This window comes from Heteronotia binoei, chromosome 1 (assembly GCF_032191835.1).
Source record: "Heteronotia binoei isolate CCM8104 ecotype False Entrance Well chromosome 1, APGP_CSIRO_Hbin_v1, whole genome shotgun sequence".
Lineage (NCBI taxonomy): Eukaryota > Metazoa > Chordata > Lepidosauria > Squamata > Gekkonidae > Heteronotia > Heteronotia binoei.
The window spans coordinates 221,343,043-221,366,422 of NC_083223.1; the positions used below are offsets into that span (position 1 = coordinate 221,343,043).

At 45.4% G+C, this 23,380-nt stretch overlaps 1 protein-coding gene across 1 annotated transcript in view; it reads right to left on the reverse strand.

Annotated features, from left to right (window-relative positions):
• LOC132578083 (cullin-9-like) overlaps nt 1-22,740 on the reverse strand; it is a 97,670-nt gene extending 74,930 nt beyond the window's left edge. The window contains exon 1 of the mRNA XM_060247922.1: nt 22,138-22,740. Within this exon, the coding sequence (XP_060103905.1) occupies nt 22,138-22,729 (592 nt within the window). The 5' untranslated portion in view covers nt 22,730-22,740. The remainder of the gene's footprint in view (nt 1-22,137) is intronic.
• Nucleotides 22,741-23,380: the final 640 nt, after the last annotated feature.

The following is a 23,380-nucleotide window of genomic DNA, read 5'->3' on the forward strand; positions in this document are numbered from 1 at the left end:
TAGAAGTGTTAGAGTAGTCGAAATGTCCTGTTGAAGTTGCTCTTGGGATTGAGCCACAATGAGCCAGTCGTCTATGTACGGATATATGGAAATTTTCCATTGACGGACTGACGCCACCACCGCCATGCACTTTGTGAAGACTCTTGGTGCTGTCAATAGGCCGAAGGGAAGAGCGGAACTGATAGTGGTCGTTCCCGACAGCAAACCTCGGGAATCTTCTGTGGCAATGGTTGATGGTAAGATGGAAATAGGTGTCTTGAAGGTCTATGAATGCCATCCAAGTGTTCTTGGGAATTAGAGGAAGAATAGACTGCAGGGTGATCATACGGAATTTTTTGCATCGGATATGACGGTTAAGTTCGCGGAGGTCCAGTATTGAACGTTGTCCTCCATCTTTCTTTGAGACCAGGAAGTATTGGGAATAGAACCCCATTGGATGGAATTGAGGTGGTACTGGTTCTATGGCTGCCTTGGACAGCAAGGTAGCGATCTCTTCCTGGAGGGGTAAAGAAGGAGAAGTAGGTATAAAGCAATGGTGCTTCAGGGGGCAAAGCAAACTCTATGGTGTAACCCCTGTGGATGATTGCCAGGACCCATGAATCCGATGTTATGGATTCCCACATGGGATAAAAGGGAAGCAGTCTTGTTGTACAGGGATGGAGATGATGTATCGGTGATGGTGGCATCAGCAAGTCAAAGAGACTGTTTCGGGGCCGTAGTCGCCTTCGTAGTCAATTGTGGTCGTGGTCACTGATGGAATGGTTGCTTGGCTGGTGGAGCTTTGCGTTTCCAATAATCAGCTTGCCTGGGTGAACGGAGGCGCTTGTAGAAGGATGGTTTCCATCCTCTTTGCCTGTTAGTTTGAGGTTGTTGCTGGCTAACCCCTAATCTCTTGGCTCTCTTTCTGCTGTCATCTACTGTGGTTAAGATGTCATCAGTGGTTGCGTTAAAAAGACCTTGGCCGTCAAAGGGCAAATCTTCTATTTTAAACTTTATGTCAGGTTGAAGTGACGAGGAACGGAGCCAGGCATGCCTACGTAAGGCAATGGAGGTAGCCATGGTTCTTGAAGAGCAAGCAACAGCGTGCTGGACTGAGTTGATTTGTTGCTTACTTACACGGTTAAGCTCTTGCAGTATCTTTGAAGCTTGTTTCTGTGACGTTTCAGGTAAGGATGGGACTAATGTATTCAGCTGGGACGATAAATTGAAAGTATAGGCAGCGAAATAGGCCAAATAATTATGAATTTTGGATATAGCGGTGGAGAGGGAGTAGAGTTTTCTGCCCAATGTGTCCAACTTCTTTCCTTCTTTCTCCAGTGGGACAGGGTGACGTGTCTGCTTTGATTTCGGGGATGAATGTACAATCATTGAATTTGGAGCAGGATGATTAAATAAGAATTTCAAATCTGATGCATGTATTTTGTATAGGGATTCAATTCGTTTAGACGTTGGTGGAATTGATGCCAGCTTATCCCAAGCTTCCTTCAATGCTTCTAAATGGACAGGTAGCATGGGTAAGAAGGATCCTGCAGGTAAATCAGCATGGACCAGGTCGTGGACCACGTCTGATACTCTCGGCAGATCTGTGGTTAGTTTTATGTGGAGTGTATTTGCCATGTTCGTGAGTAAATCCAGATAAGCTTTAGATCCCTCAGATGGAGATAGGTCAGCTGGCTTTGTAATGTCAGATGCAGGTGATGCTGGTGACGAGGCTGAATGTGATGACTCAGAGTTTTCGGCTTCAGAATCCTCTGGGGCATCTACAGGAGTCGTGGGTCTGTCAAGTACCGGTGTCATCAAAGTTAAAGGTTTCGTCGCCAGGGTAGGTTGGTCTGTTTGTACTGTATGTTTAGATAGAGCGGATGTCGAAGGATGTCTGCTTTGGTTCCTGTCAGAGTCGATAGTAGGCTTCGTCATGGTACCGGTGATATGGATCTTCAATGTGCCTGTAATGATGAGCTTCCTCTCGGTACCTAGGTTGATAGAATTCTTCATGGTACCGAGGTTGGTCACGGTACCTATGTCAGTATTCTACAGATGGTGATCTTGAAGGCCTGTAATAGTGATGGTGTCGGTATGGAGATGGAGACTGAGATCTGGACTGGCTATAATAGTAATATCGATCTCTATGTCGACTTGGAGATCTTTCTCGGTACCCACAAGCCAGGGATTCCCAACAGAGTGAGGAGACAGCAGAATCTTTAAATGTTCTTGGTGCCGATACCTCACGGAATGAATGCACCTCAAGAAGGTTGGCTTGTTGGGTTTGGATTTGAGGTGATGGTTCTATAGACTCCGTGGCTAAGATGTCTTCGGGCAGGGACTCGTGAATGGATGGTGACCGGGATTGAATCCGTATGATCTCGTCAGTAATCACATCAGTGGGCATCAAAAGTTCTGGTGGAACAATTGGTGCCATAGATTTCGATACCGAAGTTTTTGATACCGAGGTTGTACTCATGATATCCGAAGCTCTCGGATCCAGTTGGGTCCTCGAAGTCGACTTCGATGCAGCTTTCAACTCCTGCTGTCACTTAGACGAAGGTTCCAAGTGGTGCTTTCTCTTGGATTCATCCAACTTTTTAGTATGTTTGCCGGACTAAGGCTTACTGGGAGCTGATGCCACTGAAGCTGCCGGTTTTGCCACATCCCTTTGCGGGGTCTGGGAAGGTGGCGAGTTTTGGGACCCAGAAGCGTGGAACATCACAGGCCGCAATGAAGACTCTAAAAGGTGACTCTTCAGCCTAGCGGCACGGTTTTTTCTTGCCTGTTTTCCAAATTGGCTGCAATGGGTACAAGTGTCGGTCCTGTGGGCCTCCCCCCCCAAAAATAAGCACTGAGAGTGTCTGTCTGTTGAGGGGATTTTCATTCCGCAGCGAGTACACTTTTAAAACGTGGTTTTCGGATCCTTTCCTTCCATACGCCCGGGAGGGGGGGGGGAAGGGAAAGGAAGATGAGGCGATAGTAAAGCGGGTAAAAAAATTTTTTTTGGTATGATACCAGTAGAAGATCAAAGAAGACAAAGACAGACAATGAAGGAATACGAAGGTTGAAGAAGGTAATAAGGCTAGTAAAGTTGAGGAGACACAACAAGGAAGGACTATCCCAAGCGGCGGTTAGAAAGTAACTAGGTGGGTGGAGCGCCTTCCCCTCACTCCAGGCTTGCGCAGTGGATGCCTGCTCCCCAGAACGGGGGGGAATGCACACCAAAATAAATGCGTAGGCTAGCTTTAAATTCTCCGAGGTCAGGTTCGTTCCAGCTGAAAAACCCATGTGTGGGACTGCACAGAGACCACGATGAAGATGGAAGCTATATACAAACTTTTTTCTATATATGTTTGGACCACGGACTGAAACACACTTCAAAATCCAGAAATCACATAGTGTGGAGCTATATTTGGAAGCTACTATTTCCAAGAGTATATACTAATTTGAAGACAACACTGAATATCATTAAGAGACTGCCTGAGTAAAGAGACTGCTTGGTTGGAAGGACTTAATTGCAAAGAGACTTTCTGTAGCAAAGACTCTGCCAGCATATCAAATATTGTATGAATTTGTTGAATATATTTCTTTGTACATTGTATATTCTTTGTAGCATTACTGAACACAGATTCTTGGGTGTGTTTGCTTTCGGATACTGATATCGCATTATGTAGCAATACAATAAGGTGGAGGCCTTATAGAGAATTCACAAGTACAGATGGTGTCCCATCTTAACAATGATTTCAGCTTAGGGCTCAAAACCAGTTTTCAGTCCTAGTTAAGCATGTATCATCAAGGCCAGGAAGAAAAAGACTTTCTGCATCATTACAGTCAGGAAAATAAAGGAGTTATACTAGGTGAAGGAAACATTATTATTATTATTATTGCTTTTTTATGAGTCACCTTGAATAGCTATTGGCAGTAAACTGGCATATTTCCTTTTAAACTTACACAAACCCACTCATTGCCCACTTAAACATGGTCAAGAGATCATCTGCCACAACTTCTAATGAATGATCCCATAATGGTTCTTCACTTCTGAAACCTGAGGTCTATGTCAAACATGGTATTTTTAATTCACAACACATAAACAGGATATTCAAGAGAGGGATTTGATAGCTACTAGATATTAGTGAATAATGGTCACTGATTTTAAAGGTTGACTGAGACATTCAATATTTGCTTCTTTAGGATACCAAGAAAAGCTGAGACATGCTCCTTCACCAATCACATATTTTTATTACAAATTCAAACCCTAGAAAAGACAGCAAGGAAATGAAGAAGGGAGACAGCAAGGAAATGAAGAATTATCTGAAGCAGTGATGGTCCAAAGGTCTAGACTGGAGCAAAAAGGTGATGATGACGCTTAGTTGCTACAAACTTCAAGCTTCAAACTTTGGTCCATTTTTTATCTTAAACATTTTTATATATCCTTTGGAAGTATTTAGAATCTTTTAAAGCAGAAATAAGCAATGTCTTATTTTATATTGGGTATGTTCCTACAAATTTATTTTGTGTAGTACAAGGCATAGACAACATAAACTATAGTTTAGCAGCTTCCCTTTAGAACCACTAAAAATGTGCCATAGAATCTAGCTAGCCAGCAGAACATATTCCTTCCTGTAAATTTTTAAAGAATTTTGTCATTCATCTATAGATGGCACAGTTACTTGGTTACTTTTTTAAAAAAATACCTAGTCAGCAGAACACTGTAAATATGCATCAGTTTGTGTGTGGTATGAAGAAGCAAGAGACATGGAGAACTTTAGCACTTATTTAGTATTAAAATTCAGGGGGGAAAGGAAGGGTAGCCAAGTGTCCCCACAGATTGCTATAAACAATCCTGAGTGTCACATGAAGCAGATCCATACACTGCCCACCACTGGGATGGCATAACAGACGTAGGAGCAGGGCTGGGATTAACAGAGAACAGGTGGTGGATAAATAAGTAGCCGGGCTGCGTAGGCTGAGCATTTGGGAGCAGGAATAGTGACCAAAGAGACCTCTGAGGAATTTTAAGATGGATGATGTAGGACTAGGTTTTCATAACACAGCTAGGAGTTTAGTGGAGTATTCAGGGGATGAGTAACACCTCTAGGCAGGGGTAAGGGGTTAGGCTTAATGCAAGCACTTGGAAGGTCTGCAGAACATCACAACCAAAAATCTACATGAAGTAATGACACAAACATCTCCTAAGAAAAGCCATGATTCTACTTTACTATTAATCTTGGTGTAGGAAAAACCACACATTCTAGAACATATGAAGGGCAGTTCTAATGTCTTTTCCACTAGTTGGCAACAACTGCCCAAACAAGGTACAAAAACTTTGAGGGCAGCTTTCAATGTAGATAGATCCATGTGGGCAGCTGTGTTGGTCTGAAGCAGAAGAACAAATTTTGAGTCCAGCAGCACCTTTAAGACCAACAAAAGTTCAGATACATAGAAATGGAAGTTAACAACTCATGTACATAGGCAAATGTCTCTACATAGGTGAACATTTTGCTAATTCGCTAATTATTGACTTTCATTCCTATGTATCTGAGGAAGTGTGTCTGCAGACAAAAGTTCATACCGTGAATAAACTTTTGTTGGTCTTCAAGATACCACTAGACTCAAAATTTATTCTGCTGCTTTCAGTGTGTTAGATTCAGATGTCACTATTTTAAGAAAAAAGTATACAAGAGGTTAAAAAAAAAAGGTAAAGGTAGTCCCCTGTGCAAGCACCAGTCGTTTCCGACTCTGGGGTGACGTTGTTTTCACAACGTTTTCACGGCAGACTTTTTATGGGTTGATTTTCCATTGCCTTCCCCAGTCAACTACACTTTCCCCCCAGCAAGCTGGGTACTCATTTTACCGACCTCGGAAGGATGGAAGGCTGAGTCAACCTGAGCTGACTACCTGAAACCAGCTTCCACTGGGAGCGAACTCAGGTTGTGAGCAGAGAGTTCAGACTGCAGTACTGCAGCTTTACCATTCTGTGCTACGGGGCTCTTCTATACAAGAGGTGGCATCAGGTAATTCTGTCCTTTGACATGTACCTGGGTTATCTCTCTATGCATCTGTTTCTTCCTAAGTGGAGCTGAGAAACAAACATGTTCTAACCTTTTTTTCTTTTCCATATTCACTCAAGAACTCAAATACTTAATACAAGATTTTGGTTGTAATGGCAGAATCCTCTCACTGTAAGTTCCTGAAAGATCTCAAGAGAAAGAGAAAGCAAAGTTTTTAATATGAACTCCAGCTGACTCTCTATCTCCTGAGCGTGGGAACAACTCCAAAAGCTGGTGACTAATTCTCAGACCTCTTTCCTCAGAAGCCTGGGGGAGACTGTAGGAAGTGAAACCTACACAAAGATTCTAAATAACTGTAATTACCAGATCGTTATGCTGTACCATAAAAAGGATAGACAATAAATCCAAACTAACCAATTTATTTTTATAGATGTTGGATTTAATATCTGAATACCAGAATTTACATCACACAAATCTGAAAAGAAGGTGCCTAGCTTGTCTCTAAACCTTGACAATATATTCTGACCTTTACCGGGTGTATCTCAAAGTACTTCAAACTGCATTTTTACAATCTGAGATTCACATTCAAGACATGCATTAATTTCAGTGTTACACAGGACAAAAAACAATGCTCACATGACTGTTTTGGTCTGTGTAAGCCACAACTATCTCAAGACTAGAAAAACAGCAACTATATCAGAGGGGGACAAATTACAGTGAGCTACATCGGACCCAAGGGAATTTCTTATGGTCTGCTTAACTTGTCAGGACCACCAGCCTACTGCACTGCAGCCTTGAAAGAACTGATTCAAATTCCTCAGAAGCAAAAATCAGGTGAGGCCCAACAGCCAAATACTTTGCCCATCCATGGGCTATACTGAAGAGCTAAACCTGATGACACATACATTTAGAATGTTCTGCTTAGAACAAGGGTCCCCAACCCCCGGTCCGTGGACCGGTACCGGTCCGTGGCCTGTTAGCAACTTGGCCGCGGAGTGAGGTAGAGGCACTGCACCGCCCCTTTCACTTGCCCAGGTCCCAGACAAACAAAAGAGGCAGTGCAGCCTCACTCCAAAACACAACCTCTTTCATTCACCAAGGTCGGTAGAAGTGGCAGCATGGCAGTGACCTTTGTCTACCCCTCATTTAAAGACCCCCATGGGGGGCAGAGACAGGGTGTGGACATGGGGACAACCTGGGGCAAAAGAACCCCCACCCGCATTGGTCCATGGAAAAATTGTCTTCCACAAACCCAGTCCCTGGTGCCAAAAAGGTTGGGGGCCACTGGCCTAGATCATGAATCATAGAGTTGGAAAGAACTTCCAGGGTCATCTAGTCCAACCCCCTGCACAATGCAGGAAACTCACAAACACCTTCCCCTAAATTCACAGGATCTTCATCGCTGTCAGATGGCCATCTAGTCTCTGTTTAAAAACCTCCAAGGAAGGAGTGCCCACCACCTCCCGAGGAAGCCTGTTCCACAGAGGATCATTCTGTCAGGAAGTTCTTCCTAATGTTGAGCCAGAAACTCTTCTGATTTAATTTCAACCCATTGGTTCTGGAGCCTGGAAGCGGGAGCTTTCACATACAATATTATATCATTTACGTGTAGGCCTATGATACTTGTGAAGAAGATGACGACAATGACATTGGATTTATATTCCACTCTCCACTCAGAGCGGCTCACAATCTCCTTTATCTTCCTCCCCAACAAAAGACACCCTGTGAGGTGGGTGGGGCTGAGAGGACACTCACAGCAGCTGCCCTTTCAAGGACAACCTCTGTGATAGCTATGGCTGACCCAAGGCCACTCCAGCAGGTGCAAGTGGAGAAGTGGGGAATCAAACCCGGTTCTCCCAGATAAGAGTCCGCACACTTAACCATTATACCAAGCTGCTGAGGGGGAAGGGAAGCCTGGAGCCTTCACATACAATATTATATTATTTACGTGTAGGTCCATGATACTTGTGAGGGGGAGAGGATTCCCTCCCCCCCACCACTTTCTTGCTGGGCCCATGTTCATCATGATTCCTAGGCCTGCATTTCCACCACCAGCAGGCCCAGCATGACTCCTCTCCTGGGCTGAGCTGCCAGTGGTGGCATGCCCATCATGACTCCCAGGCTGCACTACTGGCAGCATGCCTAGTGCGGCTGCCACTGAACACAGTGCACCTCCTGGGCTATGCAGCCACCACTGGACCCAGCACAGAGACTTGGGCTGTGCAGCTGCCGCTACTGGACTCAGCATGGCTTCCCACTGACAGTAAGCACATTTTCTGTGCCTGTGTATAGAATGCCACTTTATTTGGAAGGATTTAAAAAAAACCCATGTATTTTTTTAACATTTCAGATTTTTCTGCAAACCTGGGGACTTCCCAAAGCTTGCTGAAAAATCTATTTAGCATATGTGTGGCCCTGACCCATGGATCTAAATATCCACAGATGGAGGCCACATGTTGCTAATAATATATAGATTTTTTGTATGGAAGGGGATACAGCTCAGTACACATCTCTCGCATGCACAAAGTTTTAATTATATTAAACATTCTATCCACGCTACCTTACATTCAAGGTGGCCCCCATGTGTAAAACACATCGATAAAAACACTTGATACAACGCACACACAGCAAAGTAAAATTACTGCAGCCCACCAAAAGATTTCAAAATGTATTCCAATCTGGACTGCCTTTCATATTTTATGAGAAACTTCCAGCTAGAGTAACCTCCAGTCTTGTGAAAGTCTATTCCTTAACACTGGAGCTATCAAAGAGATGGGAAGATCTTGAAGTGATTCAGTCTCTGATAATTCAGAAGTCTGAGATGGGACAGAAATTTTAAAAATTACCACAGGCAACAGTAGGCTAGATGAAGTATCCATCACATTGCAGAGACCTCTGGAAGAGAGCAGAGAGTGCATCAAGGGTGAGACTTGGCAGCTGGGGGGATTGCTGAAAACTTTTGAGTTCGTGTGAAGGGCTGAAGGTGATTGAGGCTCATTGATTAGAGTGGCTGTGTTGCCCACCCTCTTTGCATTATTAAGCTGAGCCTTAACAGAGAGTTAAAGGGCTCTTGGCCTGTGGCTCTTATCCTGGGGTCTGTGTAAGGACCAGGAACCCAGATCCCTATTTCCTTTTGTTCCCAATAAGGTAAGTAGACTCTCCAGGCGGGGAGCCACATAAACAGGGTTTAAAAAGAGACTGCATATTTTTTAAAAAGCTATCATGAAGGTAGAATGCCGGCAGGGGGGTGGGGGCTTTCCAGTGTTTTGCACTGAGTGTCACATGTATGACTATCTGCCCATAGGACAGAAGTCTTGGGTGTGTGCTCGATGCAAGGAGCTCCTGGTCCTCAAGGAACGAGTTCGTACCCTTGAGGCTGAGGTGACTGACCTGGAGAAGCAGAGACAGTCAGTTAAGCATTCACAGAAGACTCTCGGGGATGTGTTAGTTGTGCCCCGCTCTGAACATGGCAGCCCCGTTGCTGCCAGGGGGTGTGAGGGTCGAGAGGGAACAGGGCACCGGGCTGAGGATAAGGGGAATGCTCCCTCAGAAGGGACCTCTTCTTCGGTTGGTGAACGGGAACCCTTTCATGCCAAGGAACCATCCCTGGGTGGGGAGAGAGGGAGGGTCTTGGTAGTTGGTGATTCGATCCTTAGGCAAGTAGACAGCTGGATGGCAAAACCACGTACTGACCGTATGGTGACTTGCCTGCCTGGTGCGAAGGTAGCGGACATTACACGTGTAGTAGATAGGCTGATAGACAGTGCTGGGGAGGAGCCGGTGGTCGTGGTGCATGTTGGCACCAACCATGTGAGGAAATGCAGTCGTGAGGTCCTGGAGGAAAAATTTAAGCTGCTAGGTGGGAGACTTAAGGCCAGGACCTCCAAGGTAGCCTTCTCGGAAGTGCTACCTGTTCCACGTGCAGGGCTGAAGAGACAGGCACAAATTAGATGTCTCAATGTGTGGATGAGACGATGGTGCAAGGAGGAAGGGTTTAAGTTTGTTAGGCACTGGGATGCTTTCTGGAACAAGCGGGAGCTGTACAAAAAAGACAGTCTCCACTTGTCCCCAGATGGAACCAGGCTACTGGCGCTTAAAATCAAAAAGGTGGCAGAGCAGTTTTTAAACTAAATCTAGGGGGAAAGCCGACAGGAGATGAAATGTCTCTGGTTCGGGAAGGCTCATCTCAAAGAGATGAAGGGTTAGCTGATACTTTTCTACAGGGTAATGGAACAGAGTTGTCCACAGAGACGGTGACAATCAGAATGGACTGTCTGCCAAAGTCTCGAGGAGGCAGGAGGAAGGTGGAGGGCCTAGCTTGCCTAGGAAATAACAGATGTTTGTACAAAAATGCTAGAAGTCTTCGAAGTAAAATTGGTGAGTTAGAATGCTTAGTGTTGAGAGAAAACATAGACATTGTGGGAATTTCAGAAACTTGGTGGAATGAGGAGAATCAGTGGGACACGGTGATTCCTGGATATAAGTTATACCGGAAGGATAGGGAGGGAAGGGTTGGAGGTGGGGTGGCTCTGTATGTCAGAGAGGGCATACGGTCCAGTAAGACTGAGGTCAGAGAACTGGACTCCCTTACAGAAATGCTTTGGGTTGAAATAGAGGGCCCAAATGGCAATTTAACAATGGGAGTTTGTTATTGCCCACCAAATCAAAAGACAGAGGATTACTATAATATGATGGAAGGCTTAAAGATGGTGGCTAGAAGAAAAAATTGTGTTGTCATAGGTGATTTAACTACCCGCAGATTGATTGGGTCAATATGTTTTCTGGTCGAGAGAAAGAGACTGAGTTTCTAGATGCTCTCAATGACTGTGCTATGGAGCAGATGGTAACAGAACCTACCAGGGGTGGGGCGATCATGGATTTGGTCCTAATGCCCAAGACCTGGTGAGAGATGTAAAAGTGATCGCAGTGCTTGGGAGCAGTGACCATAACATTATTGATTTCACTATTTGTATAAATAGAGAGTTGCCCCAAAAGACCAACACAACCACGTTTAACTTTAAAAGGGGTAAATTCTCTAAGATGAGGAGGCATGTGAAGAGGAAACTGAAAGGAAAGGTAAATACGGTCAAAACCCTTGAGGAAGTTTGGAGGCTACTTAAAACTACAATCCTAGAAGCACAGATAAAATATATACCACAAGTTAGGAAAGGTACAAACAGGCATAAGAAAAGGCCTGCATGGTTAACAAACAAAGTAATGGAAGCTGTAAAAGGTAAGAAGGACTCCTTTAAGCGGTGGAAAGCTAGTCTAAGTGAAATTAATAAAAGGGAACACAGGCAATGGCAAATCAAATGCAAGACTGTGATCAGGCAGGCAAAAAGGGACTATGAGGAGCATATTGCAAAAAACATAAAGACCAACAATAAAAAATTCTTCAAATATATTAGAAGCAGGAAACCAGCCAGGGAAGCAGTGGGGCCCTTGGATGACCAAGGTGTCAAAGGATTACTGAAGGAGGATAGGGAAATGTCTGAGAAGCTAAATGATTTTTTTGCTTAAATCTTCACTGTGGAAGATGAGAAGTGTTTGCCTGCTCCGGAACCGCTTCTACTGGAAGGGGTGTTGAAAGACCTGAGGCAGATTGAGGTGACAAGAGAGGATGTCCTACAAATGATAGATGATTTAAAAACTAATAAGTCACCAGTTCCGGATGGCATACATCCAAGAGCTCTGAAAGAACTCAAAGTTGAACTTGTGGATCTTCTAACAAAAATATGTAATCTTTCATTGAAATCTGCCTCCGTTCCTGAGGACTGGAAGGTAGCAAATGTCACCCCCATCTTTAAAAAGGGTTCCAGAGGAGATCCGGGTAACTACAGGCCAGTCAGTCTGACTTCAATACCGGGAAAGTTGGTAGAAACCATTATCAAGGACAGAATGAGTAGGCACATTGATGAACACGGGTTATTGAGGAAGACTCTGTCAGTGTATTGAGTCCTCCTTCCACAGCATGACAGAAGCAAGAAGAAGCGGGTGGATCTATCTGACAGGTGAGGTCAGATCAACCTTGCCAGCAAGCCAGTTCTGGCTGGACTGTAACCAGGGGAAAGTACCTGCTGAAGTCAGCAACTGTACGGACTGCCATGATTGGCTGACATGTATATATAAGCACTACAGTGCCAGACTGTATTCTTCTCAGTCGAGAGTTGGTTCCTGGCGTAGCACTTTGTCACTCAGCTTAATGTTATTCACTGCACTAGTTGTATTGTATATAGTCTGTAAATACACTACTTTTATACTAGGTGCTGGTGTGTGGCTCACCTTCTTCCCGGAGTATACTCTTGCACAGCAGTCTGTTTTACACTCTGCACATGCACCGCCAATAGGGTTATGGGCCCAGTCTGGCTCCGCTGCGCAGAGGTTGTTTGAGAGCTGTTGGGACGCTGTGGTGGAGCCGGAGGCAAGAGAAGCCGTGGAGGACAGAGACGAGGAATTCCAGCTATCGCTATCTGAGAGCGAGGGGGAGGACGGCAGCCAGCTGTCTGGTGGAGTCGGTGTGATGGCTCAACAACAGTTTGCCGTGGTGGTTGAGAAACTCACGTCTACCAACTACGCTGTATGGAGCTTGAGGATGGAGCACTTCCTAAAACGTGAGGGTCTGCGGACATTCGTGAGTAACCCCCCTGCTGCATTATCTCCAGCTGAGACTGTCTTAGCAGAGAAAGCACTTGCAAACATAGTGCTGGCTGTCGGGGACGACCAGCTTATCTATGTGAGAGGCAAGGACTCTGCAAAGGCTGCGTGGGATGCACTCAGTAGAGTGTATGTGAGGACTACTGCAGGCTCCCTGATGGCCTTGACGCGCAAGATGTTCCGCACTTTGATGCCAGCTGGTGGGTGTGTGAGACAGCACATTAAGAACTTGACTGATTGCTTTGTTGAGTTAGAGACCCGGGGGAAAGTGATTGCGGACGATGACAGGGTTTATATACTGTTATCTTCCCTCCCGCCAGAGTTTTCTCCACTCATAACATCGCTGGAGACGGTGGACGTGGCTGCATTGACGATGGAATACGTCTGTGCCCATCTATACGACTTCCAGGAGCGAGTGGCTGCTGTTATCCATCCAGGAGTGTCGGCTGGTGAGCGTGTGTCTGCAGGAGCGTCTGGAGGGGAGCCAGTCCGTGCTGCTGGCAGGCAGCCAAAGACGGAGGCAGAGCCGAAAGCGTTGGTTGTGAGGCGTTGCTACAAATGTGGATCTGCATCTCACCTCTTGCGTGCCTGTCCTGAAGCTGGAAGGCAGAAACGACATCAGAGGCAGAGGAGTCAGATTTTCACAAGCAGCTGTGAGGAGCAAGCTCGGCTAGTTACATCATCTGCAGTGTGTGCTGGGTCGCCGTGGATACTAGACTCAGGAGCTACGAGTCATCTCTGCAAAGAGAGAGGTCTGCTGCGGGACTCTAAAAATTCCAAACTCTCCCACGTGCGGCTGGCTGATGGGTCATCGGCTGCTGTGCAGTGTAAGGGAGTTGTTGATTTTCCTTCACTTCACTGTAAACTGAGAAATGTACTATGTGTACCCACTCTGAGATCCAATTTACTGAGTGTCAGTGCTCTAAATGATGCAGGGCTTGAGGTTCTGTTCACTCAGAAATGTTGTAAGGGAAGTTGCTGGCTACTGGTCACAGGGTTGAAAATGTTTATATGCTGGGAAGTGAGTCTGTCAGGGCTGCTCAGGTCACAAACGTGCCAGAGCATGACAGGTGTGTGCATTTACTTCACTGCAGGCTAGGGCACTGCGGCTTCCATGCTATAAATAAGACCCTGTCAATGCTGCCAGACCTAAAAGTTAAGCCATGCAAATGTTTTTTAGATTGCCAGGTCTGCAAGAAAATAAAAAGCAAGGCTTGTGCTGTAGCAAAGCAGAGCTCTAGGGTGACAAAGCAGGCTCTGGAACTGCTACACCTAGACGTGATGGGGCCTTTCCCCAAGAGCCATTCGGGGAACAGGTATTGCTTGGCCGTGACCGATGACTATTCCAGGTTCTGTTGGGTGTTCACGATGCAACACAAGTCTGACGTGTTCAAGTGTTTCACACAGTGGGCAAAGGCTGTGGAAAGGCAGCTAGATTTAAAAATCAAGGCTGTGCAGTCAGACCGTGGGGGTGAGTTCACCTCAAATAACTTTAAGAATTGGCTAAAGAGCAGAGGGATTGAGAACAGGCTGGCTAACCCTGCTACTCCCAAGGAAAACGGCCTGGCCGAGAGAAAGAGAGCTGTTCTTCAAAGTTACATGTGTGCCATGGTGGAAGATGCTGGTCTACCGTTTACATATTGGGCTGAGGCTATGCAGTCTGCAGCTTACATTTGTAACAGGGTGTGGACAAGAGCCACAAGTGATATTCCATACCGAAGGTTGTATGGGAAACTGCCTAATTTGGGATTCCTGAAAGTGTTTGGTTGGTACCCAGGCATAGGTTAATGTACCTTTAAAACACAGGAGGAAGGGAGGTGACCGGGCGAAATGTTTGACTTTCCTGGGCTACGAGCCAGGCACAAAATCTTATCGTTTTTGTAACAAGGAGACGAAGATAACATACAGCCGGTCAGCAAGCTTTAATGAGCACTGCAGCTGGGCAAAGCTGCACGGCTCGGAAAGCAAAAGTGTTTTACTGCCGTGCTCAGAGAGCAGCTCTGAGGCAGAGCAACGGGAGGTAAAACTGGAACCTGAATCTCCAGCTCAGAAGGTGGCTTCAGGAGGAAGGGAGCCCAGTATTAGTCAGGGGCCACGGGTATCCTCCAGAATAACCAAAGGTATTCCTCCTGAGAGATATGGCTTTCCAGATGTAAATTTTGTTAGTGTGCCTGAGCCTGACTCATGTCAGGAGGTGATAAAGCTGGAGAGAAGTGAAAAAAGGCAGGCATGGTTTTCAGCAATGAAGAGGAGGTATGACTTTGCTGAATCACAGTGGGTCTGTGACTGAATGTCCTAACTCAGTTCTAAACCAGGGCTGGTGTGTGAAACAAGTTCCTGGGTTTGGGGGAGGTTGGCAAAGTGCAGATTGAATGTTGTAAATGCTGCTGACTTATGTGTAAAGTGTCTAAATGCAAATGAACACTGTAAAGTTGTAAAGTTACTGGGCATGCTATGTACGTCGGACTAGGAGGTGTGTCAGTGTATTGAGTCCTCCTTCCACAGCATGACAGAAGCAAGAAGAAGCAGGTGGATCTATCTGACAGGTGAGGTCAGATCAACCTTGCCAGCAAGCCGGTTCTGGCTGGACTGTAACCAGGGGAAAGTACTTGCTGAAGTCAGCAACTGTATGGACTGCCATGATTGGCTGACATGTATATATAAGCACTACAGTGCCAGACTGTATTCCTCTCAGTCAAAAGTTGGTTCCTGGCGTAGCACTTTGTCACTCAGCTTAATGTTATTCACCGCACTAGTTGTATTGTATATAGTCTGTAAATACACTACTTTTATACTAGGTGCTGGTGTGTGGCTCACCTTCTTCCTGGAGTATACTCTTGCACAGCACTCTGTTTTGCACTCTGCACATGCACCGCCAATAGACTCAGCATGGGTTCTGTAAGGGAAGATCTTGCCTCACTAACCTGTTACATTTCTTTGAGGGGGTGAACAAACATGTGGACAAAGGAGACCCGATAGATATTGTTTACCTTGACTTCCAGAAAGCTTTTGATAAAGTTCCTCATCAAAGGTTCCTTAGTAAGCTCGAGAGTCATGGAGTAAAAGGACAGGTCCTCTTGTGGTACAAAAACTGGCTAATTAATAGGAAGCAAAGAGTGAGTATAAATGGGCAGTCTTCGCAGTGGAGGACGGTAAGCAGCGGGGTGCCGCAGAGCTCAGTACTGGGTCCCATGCTCTTTAACTTGTTCATAAATGATTCAGAGTTGAGAGTAAGCAGTGAAGTGGCCAAGTTTGCGGATGACACTAAATTGTTCAGGGTGGTAAGAACCAGAGAGGATTGTGAGGAACTCCAAAGGGATCTGTTGAGGCTGGGTGAGTGGGCGTCAACATCGCAGATGAGGTTCAATGTGGCCAAGTGCAAAGTAATGCACATTGGGGCCAAGAATTCCAGCTACAAATACAAGTTGATGGGGTGTGATCTGGCAGAGACTGACCAAGAGAGAGATCATGGGCTCGTGGTAGATAACTCACTGAAAATGTCAAGACAGTGTGCGATTGCAATAAAAAAGGCCAACACCATGCTGGGAATTATTAGGAAGGGAATTGAAAACAAATCAGCCAGTATCATAATGCCCCTGTATAAATCGATGGTGCGGTCTCATTTGGAATACTGTGTGCAATTCTGGTCACCACACCTCAAAAAGGATATTATAGCATTGGAAAAAGTGCAGAAAAGGGCAACTAGAATGATTACAGGTTTGGAACACTTTCCCTATGAAGAAAGGTTAAAACGCTTGGGGCTCTTTAGCTTGGAGAAATGTCGACTGCGGGGTGACATGATAGAGGTTTACAAGATTATGCATGGGATGGAGAAGGTAGAGAAAGAAGTACTTTTCTCCCTTTCTCACAATACAAGAACTCGTGGGCATTCAATGAAATTGCTGAGCAGTCAGGTTAGAACGGATAAAAGGAGGTACTTCTTCACCCAAAGAGTGATTAACATGTGGAATTTACTGCCACAGGAGGTGGCGGCTATATATATATATAAGTTTTTGGCCACTGTGTGATACAGAGTGTTGGACTGGATGGGCCACTGGCCTGATCCAACATGGCTTCTCTTATTTTCTTACATTAAAGACACCCTTATCCTGTCTAGCAGTTTCTGATTTGCAAAGTGCATTGTTACTTTTTACATCCATTCTGTTCTTGATTCAGCAAAGAAATTACAGGTGGAGAATTAAAATGTGTGTGGATGAAAAATATCTGTTTTGAGCTGGAGTTTGAACCTCAGTCTCCCTGATCCAGATACAACTCTCTATTTGTCTGACCACAGCAACTTCTGATAATTTAGTACAGGGGTGGGGAACCTTTTTTCTGTCAAGGGACATATGGATATTTATAACATCATTAATGGGCCATACAAAATTATCAGCTTAAAAAACAGTGCTCCGCTGAGGGCGAACAATTCAGGCCAGCAAAATTAATGCAAATAATTGTTCTTCTATTTAAAGTCATGTGGGGAAAGCCTAATCTGGTGCACACGCACACACACAGACAGCCCACCTCCCTAGGCAAATTCACAGGTCCAGGACTTTTTTGTAGAAAAAGCCCAGCTGAAACTCAGTAGTTTATTAGACCATGTCCCCTAATATTAGCATATTAGGTCACACACTCATTAGCATATTAGGCCACACCATCTGGGATAATGCAAATTGAACTGGTGGTAGCTGGCTCCCACCCCCATCCCTGCCACCCCTTCCTCCCTTCATGCGGAAACTGCAGCTGCTCCCAGCAGACCTTTAAAGGCACCCACATACTCCAGCAGCAGTCCTTCACAATGCCCACCACACTGGCTTCACAAAAAGAGAGAGAGAGAAAGGAAGGGAGAAAGGGGGTAGAAAAGGAAATAAAGGGAAATGAAATGGAAGGAAGAAAGGGTAATAAAGGTAAACAAAGGGGAGAAGAAATGGAAAGAAAGGGAAATAAAGAAATGGGGGAAGAAATGAAAAGAAAGGGAAATAAAGGGGAGAAGAAAGAGAAATAAAGAAATGTGGGGAAGAATGGAAAGAAAGGGAAACAAAGAAATGAGGGGGAAACTTACCTGAACTGTGACAGTAACTTTTCCAGGCCCTGCAGCAATTCTGGCTGGCCAGCCAGGCCTCAGGGAGGTTACCGCACAGTACATCTGGGCCCTGTGATTCCTGCCGGACCCTGGGGAGGCTGCTGCACAGTGCAGCTGGGCCCCACAATCCTTGCTGTATTTTAAGGAGGAGTTCTCAAACTCTGGCCTAGGGAGCCTCTCTGAAAAAACCCACAACTCATGATTCAAAGACTTTTTAGTAACCACAAAGCTAATGGACTCCCCCAAAAGGGGAGCAATATTCTATAAGTAATCCAGTGAAAATGTACTGACAAGAGTTGCTTCTACCCCCCCCCCCCCCATATATTGGTGATTATTCAATAGCAATCATTCTAAACTTTCTCTTTTGAGCTGTTAATTTTTTTGGGGGGGGGGGGATTTGGGATGCAGGACTCCAGACTATTTTTTCCTGTGATTTATCTCAGGATCACAGCTTGCACTTTATTTATCAAATATTGTGATATTCAGAGGTGGGATGAGAAGCTACTAACATCCCCCTTTTCTGCCCCCAATTGCTTCCTCCCAGAGTTTCTCTCTCTCTCTCTCTCTCTTTTTTTTTTTACTACAATAGATTCCAAGGAGTGGCCACAGGTATTGGTAAGTCCACTAGCTATCCTTTTTTGGACCAAACTGTGGCAAGAGCTCAAGGATCTGGGGCAATTTACAGATTAAGAACAAAGGAAAGGAAACCTGGACTACCCAAATGCATTCCATAACTTTTTCTGTGCACATACATGACTGAGAGCTCTAAAAAAGAAGGAAACTCAACAAGCGATTCAAGAAGATGCTACATCAAGAATGCAGAAAAATGGACTCAACATTTTATTCAGAAACACATGACAATTCCAGAAAGCAAATACACCTAAACTGAAGATTATATCCAGAGAACTATACTGTTTCCAAGATCAAAGACTGCAATATGCAGACAGACATTGCAAGCACATGAAACAATTGTGTGCCTACACCATACTCTAAGATCCAGGGGGGCGGCTTCTTGAGAATGGTGGACTACTAAATGCTGTAAAATAATGAATGAACAATGACATTTGTGGAAAAGGAGGAAACACTGGAGGAGCGCCTGAATTACTAGTACTCCCTGCTCAGTTTATATTTATGGTGGATCAAACTTTCTTGGACACCTGAAAGCATGGGCAAGTTACAGTTACATTCTCATGATTTAGTGTGAGAAAAGTGTTAACCTAGGAAGTTGTGGGTATAAAACAGTCTGCTGTCTGGACCAACAGATCTCTGCTTCCATGTTTTGTCACCAACCCATGATAAATGATCATCAGCTGGTGTTGCAGTGCAGATTGGGATAGCAGCCAGTTTGGAGTGGGGGTTTTTTGTTTGTTTTTAAAGAAGACCACAGAAGCTATAATCAGAATCTTTCAAGACAATCTGGGATTGAATGATTCATTAGCTGAATCCTGGTTTCACAAATTAACTACAGTTCAAATAGGTTTAATGTAACTGAACCAATATGTTGATCTTCCTTTATTGCTTCACAAAACTGTTCAGTTATTACTTAACCACAAGAGATGAACATGAACATGAACATGAAGCTGCCTTATACTGAATCAGACCCTCAGTCCATCAAAGTCAGTATTGTCTTCTCAGACTGGCAACGGCTCTCCAGGGTCTCAAGCTGAGGTTTTTCACACCTATTTGCCTGGACCCTTTTTTGGAGATGCCAGGGATTGAACCTGGGACCTTCTGCTTCCCAAGCAGATGCTCTGCCACTGAGCCACCATCCCTCCCCTGCTCTCCAGGGTCTCAAGCTGAGGTTTTTCACACCTATTTGCCTGGACCCTTTTTAGTTGGAGATGCCAGGGATTGAACCTGGGACCAATCCAACATGCAATATCATGTAAGAACTTTCAAAGTTTAATGGATCTATTGTTATCCTGAAGTCATTTACCATATCAGTTTTCTTTTTCAAAACTGCTGAAATTCCTATCTCTGCATATGGACACTTAGAAGTTTCTGTTGTCTCATGCTGCTGGGATTCTGTATGCATAGCAATCATAGATTAAGTCTTGTCCCCACAGGAATTCACATTTTATTAAATTACCATGCATGCCCGACCATTGCTGAAAGTAAGAGAAGAATTCACCACCAACAAGGTTAACAAGGATTAGTAGATAATTCCATGAAGGAAAAATCACTCAACATCACACCGAAACTTGGTTCTCTTCCCCTTGTTCACCAGATTGCTTAGCTTCATAATATACTGCAGAATGTGCAAGCTGCCTGCTGCTGCCCAAATCCTGGAGGTGACAAAACTTTCAAGGACTGAAAAGACACAGTCTTCTTTGAGCTGCAGTCAATAGTACAGCAGCTTAGCAAAACTCTAGATCAGGAGTATCAAACAAAAAGCCTGGGGGCAGGGGGGGCGGAACCAGCCTATTCAGGGCTCTTATGTGGCCCACAAGCAACAGGTGCAAAGGAGGGAATAGGAGGCTGCTGGGGGGGGGGGACAGAATGGAGCCATTCCAACTGTGGCTTCAGCACAGTGGGACAATCTTATCTGCAGAAGTCAAACAGAACCCCTTCATTTCAGGGACTGATAAACTGGGAGCCACTGCAGCCACATTCATCTCTCTCCACTTGGCCTGCAGCTCTCGGAATGCTGCCTTGGGTGGCCGCGGGGATCAGCAAATTTGCATGTGGGAGGGATGCAGACAATCCTCTGTTGGGACATGGAATCATTTGCCCAGCGCTGCACTGCTGCCTCAGTAGGGCCAGGAAGAGCTGGGGGCTCCACATGCTGCATTGTTTTTCTGCTGCTGCCAGCCCGAATGGTGAGTTCTGGGGTGGGTGTATGGAAGGAGAGACCCCTAGATTGTACAGGCTGCAGGGGGCAGCCAGAGTCCTTTCAGGTTGGGGAGGGAGGGAGGACAGCTGCCAAGACATGTGCTGCTCGCACAAACCACCAGGGTAAAGTTCCCCTGGCAAGCCTGTACAAGCTTCCCACATCTTGCTGCTTGGGGTAGGGAAGGCCGGAGCCCTTTTGGGCTGAGGAGGGAGAGAGGAAGGTGACGAGGACATGCACCACTTGGTGAGTCTGTATGAGCCACCCATGTTCTTGCCACTGGCGGGGGAGGCTGGAGTCCTTTTAAGTGCGTTGGGGAAGGAGGGAAGAGGGTGGTCAGGACACATGCCACTTGCACAGGCCACCAAGGGAAATGTTTTCCCAGCAAGACCATACAAGCCACCCATGTTCTTGCCGCTCTGGGTTGTGCGGGAGCAGCTGGAGCCCTTTCGGGTTGGGGAGGGAGGGAAGAGGGTGGCCAGGACATGAAACATTCAGATAGGCCACCAGGGTAAAGTTCCCCTGGCAAGCTCGTACAAGCCTGAGTTCTTGCTGCTCAGGGGGGTGGTAGGCAGAGTTGGGGTTGGGGAGGGAGTTTCTGAGTGCTGGTCTCATCAGATCAAAAAAGCATCCATGTCAATTAAATAACACCTACCAAAGGAGCAAACAGAGTTGAAAAATGCAACATGTAGACATTGGAGTCATGCAGACAGAACTTTATAAAGCTCATGAGTCTGACTGGCATGCATTGATTCAGGACTCAGGAAGCACAAAGATACTCACCTATTCCCAGTGATATAGTTCAGGAAAGCACTTTTTCCCCCTTTCTATGCAGTATGGCATGAAGGATCCAACAGGCTAAATTTCTGACATATCTTTCCTTCCGCCACTAGCACTCAACTGCTGTCAATATTCATGCTTCCTTGAGACCAGAAATATGCTCTATCCTTATCAAGCTGGGGGCAGGGGGTTTGGAGTATTATTTTCTTCAAAATTTATTTATTTTTCCATACACATGGAGAGTCCCTTGTGTATGCAGAAACCCTGTCATATCTCTGAGTGATCTGGTTTTTGCTGCTTTTGTGACTGGCATTTACTTTACTATTCACTTTACTATTAAATATAGTGTAAGTTGGGGGCCCACAAAGAATAGTGGAAGAAGGGAGCAATGTGGAAATCACTCGTGCACACTATGAATTTCTTTCTGTAAGGATGCAGAGACCTTTTCAGTTTTTACCACCTGGGAACTATGGGGGGTGGTGCCAAGCAAGGATGTAATATCACATTGTGATGTCATTTCTGGTAATGTTATTTCCAGGTCAAAGGTCAAGTGATGGCAATCCCTAGGCTCCACCGCTTTCAATGATGTCACATCCAGCACTGAAACCCCACCCCTTGCTGTAATGTCACTTTCAGCCCACTCCCCCAAAGCCACCTCTCAAGCCTCTGGGATTTAGTCTATGTGGCTATTGCATAAAGCAAATTTGGCCACCCCTGCATTAGAACATTTCAATTTCCTGAAGTATTCAAACTGCTAGCCAAGGAGCAGCTCAGATTTCACTCTGGAGTCTCACCTGCATCATGTGAAGCCAGAGCCCTCAGCATCTTGCCAGCACTGCGACGGATCTGCTTCTCTTCATTACACAGCATCTTCATCAACAGATCCAGGGCACCTGTCTCCTTAAAGACACCAGTCAGTGAGCCAATACTGGCATAGGCACTGAGCACATGTATGGTATTTAGGATGGAAGACTCTGGTCCTGTTGTACGTGCCATCTGCCGAGCAGCTCGCTGCACCAAGTTCCTGACATCGGTCTTCATTTCCAAAAGAGAGGCCTCATCCAGCGTCACATCAGATGGGTATGTGCTAGGCGCCTTCTCCTCTTTCACCCGCTGCCCTTCTGGTTTCCTCTTGCCCAGTAGCGTGGGGCAGTTGGCATAAACTTCTTCAGCTGACATCCACATCAGAATATTCTCTGTTTTGTTCTCAGGAACAGCATTTGTGTTGCTCCCTATACTGTCATCTAAACTAAGGATTGTCCAACGAATCAAGTATTCAGTGTGTCCATCATGGCCCCGACGCTGCCGGAGCAGCTCCTCAGGATAGGCCTGCAGCTTGGGCCCAACATGCACTAGCAGATTTCCATTTCTCCTTTCACCAGCCATGATGGAAGATCTGTGTGTGAACAACAGAGAAAAAGAAGTCAGGCCCCTAAAAATACCAAGAAACCCCATGCTAGGAGCCCCACTGAGTCAAGCATGCTCTTGCCATATCCAGAGGCACAACTCTGAAAAAAAATAACGTTAACATCTATCACTCCCAACCAATGCAGGACTGTTCTGGTATGGCTGGATCAGCAGACACTCCATACCAGACAGGTTTCCTGTTACAGATATCTGACACTCTCCATACATACACATATTTTAAAACAATGCACTGCCACACAGAGGCTCCTCACTAACCTACATGAACAAGCTGTTTTTAGAGCTCTCAAACAAGGTAGTCTGGAATGCAATACTGCTAGTTGTTTGAATCAAGAGTAATACATCCCACAGAAACTGTTCTCTTACAGAGGTGGTCCCTAAAGAGACCTTAGAACCCAATAGCCCAATCCTGTAAAAGCCTCCTGCCCCAGGAGGTAAATCCTATCCAATTATTCTTTCTCCTGGGTAAATACAAATAAAATTGCAGATCCAGTCTCCATATTTACACTTCACATACAGTTATCATAACTTGACAAAAAAAACCCTATATATCAAATGTAGTAAATACCGTCTCACAAACATCCATGTATATACTAAATTCATTGTAATTAA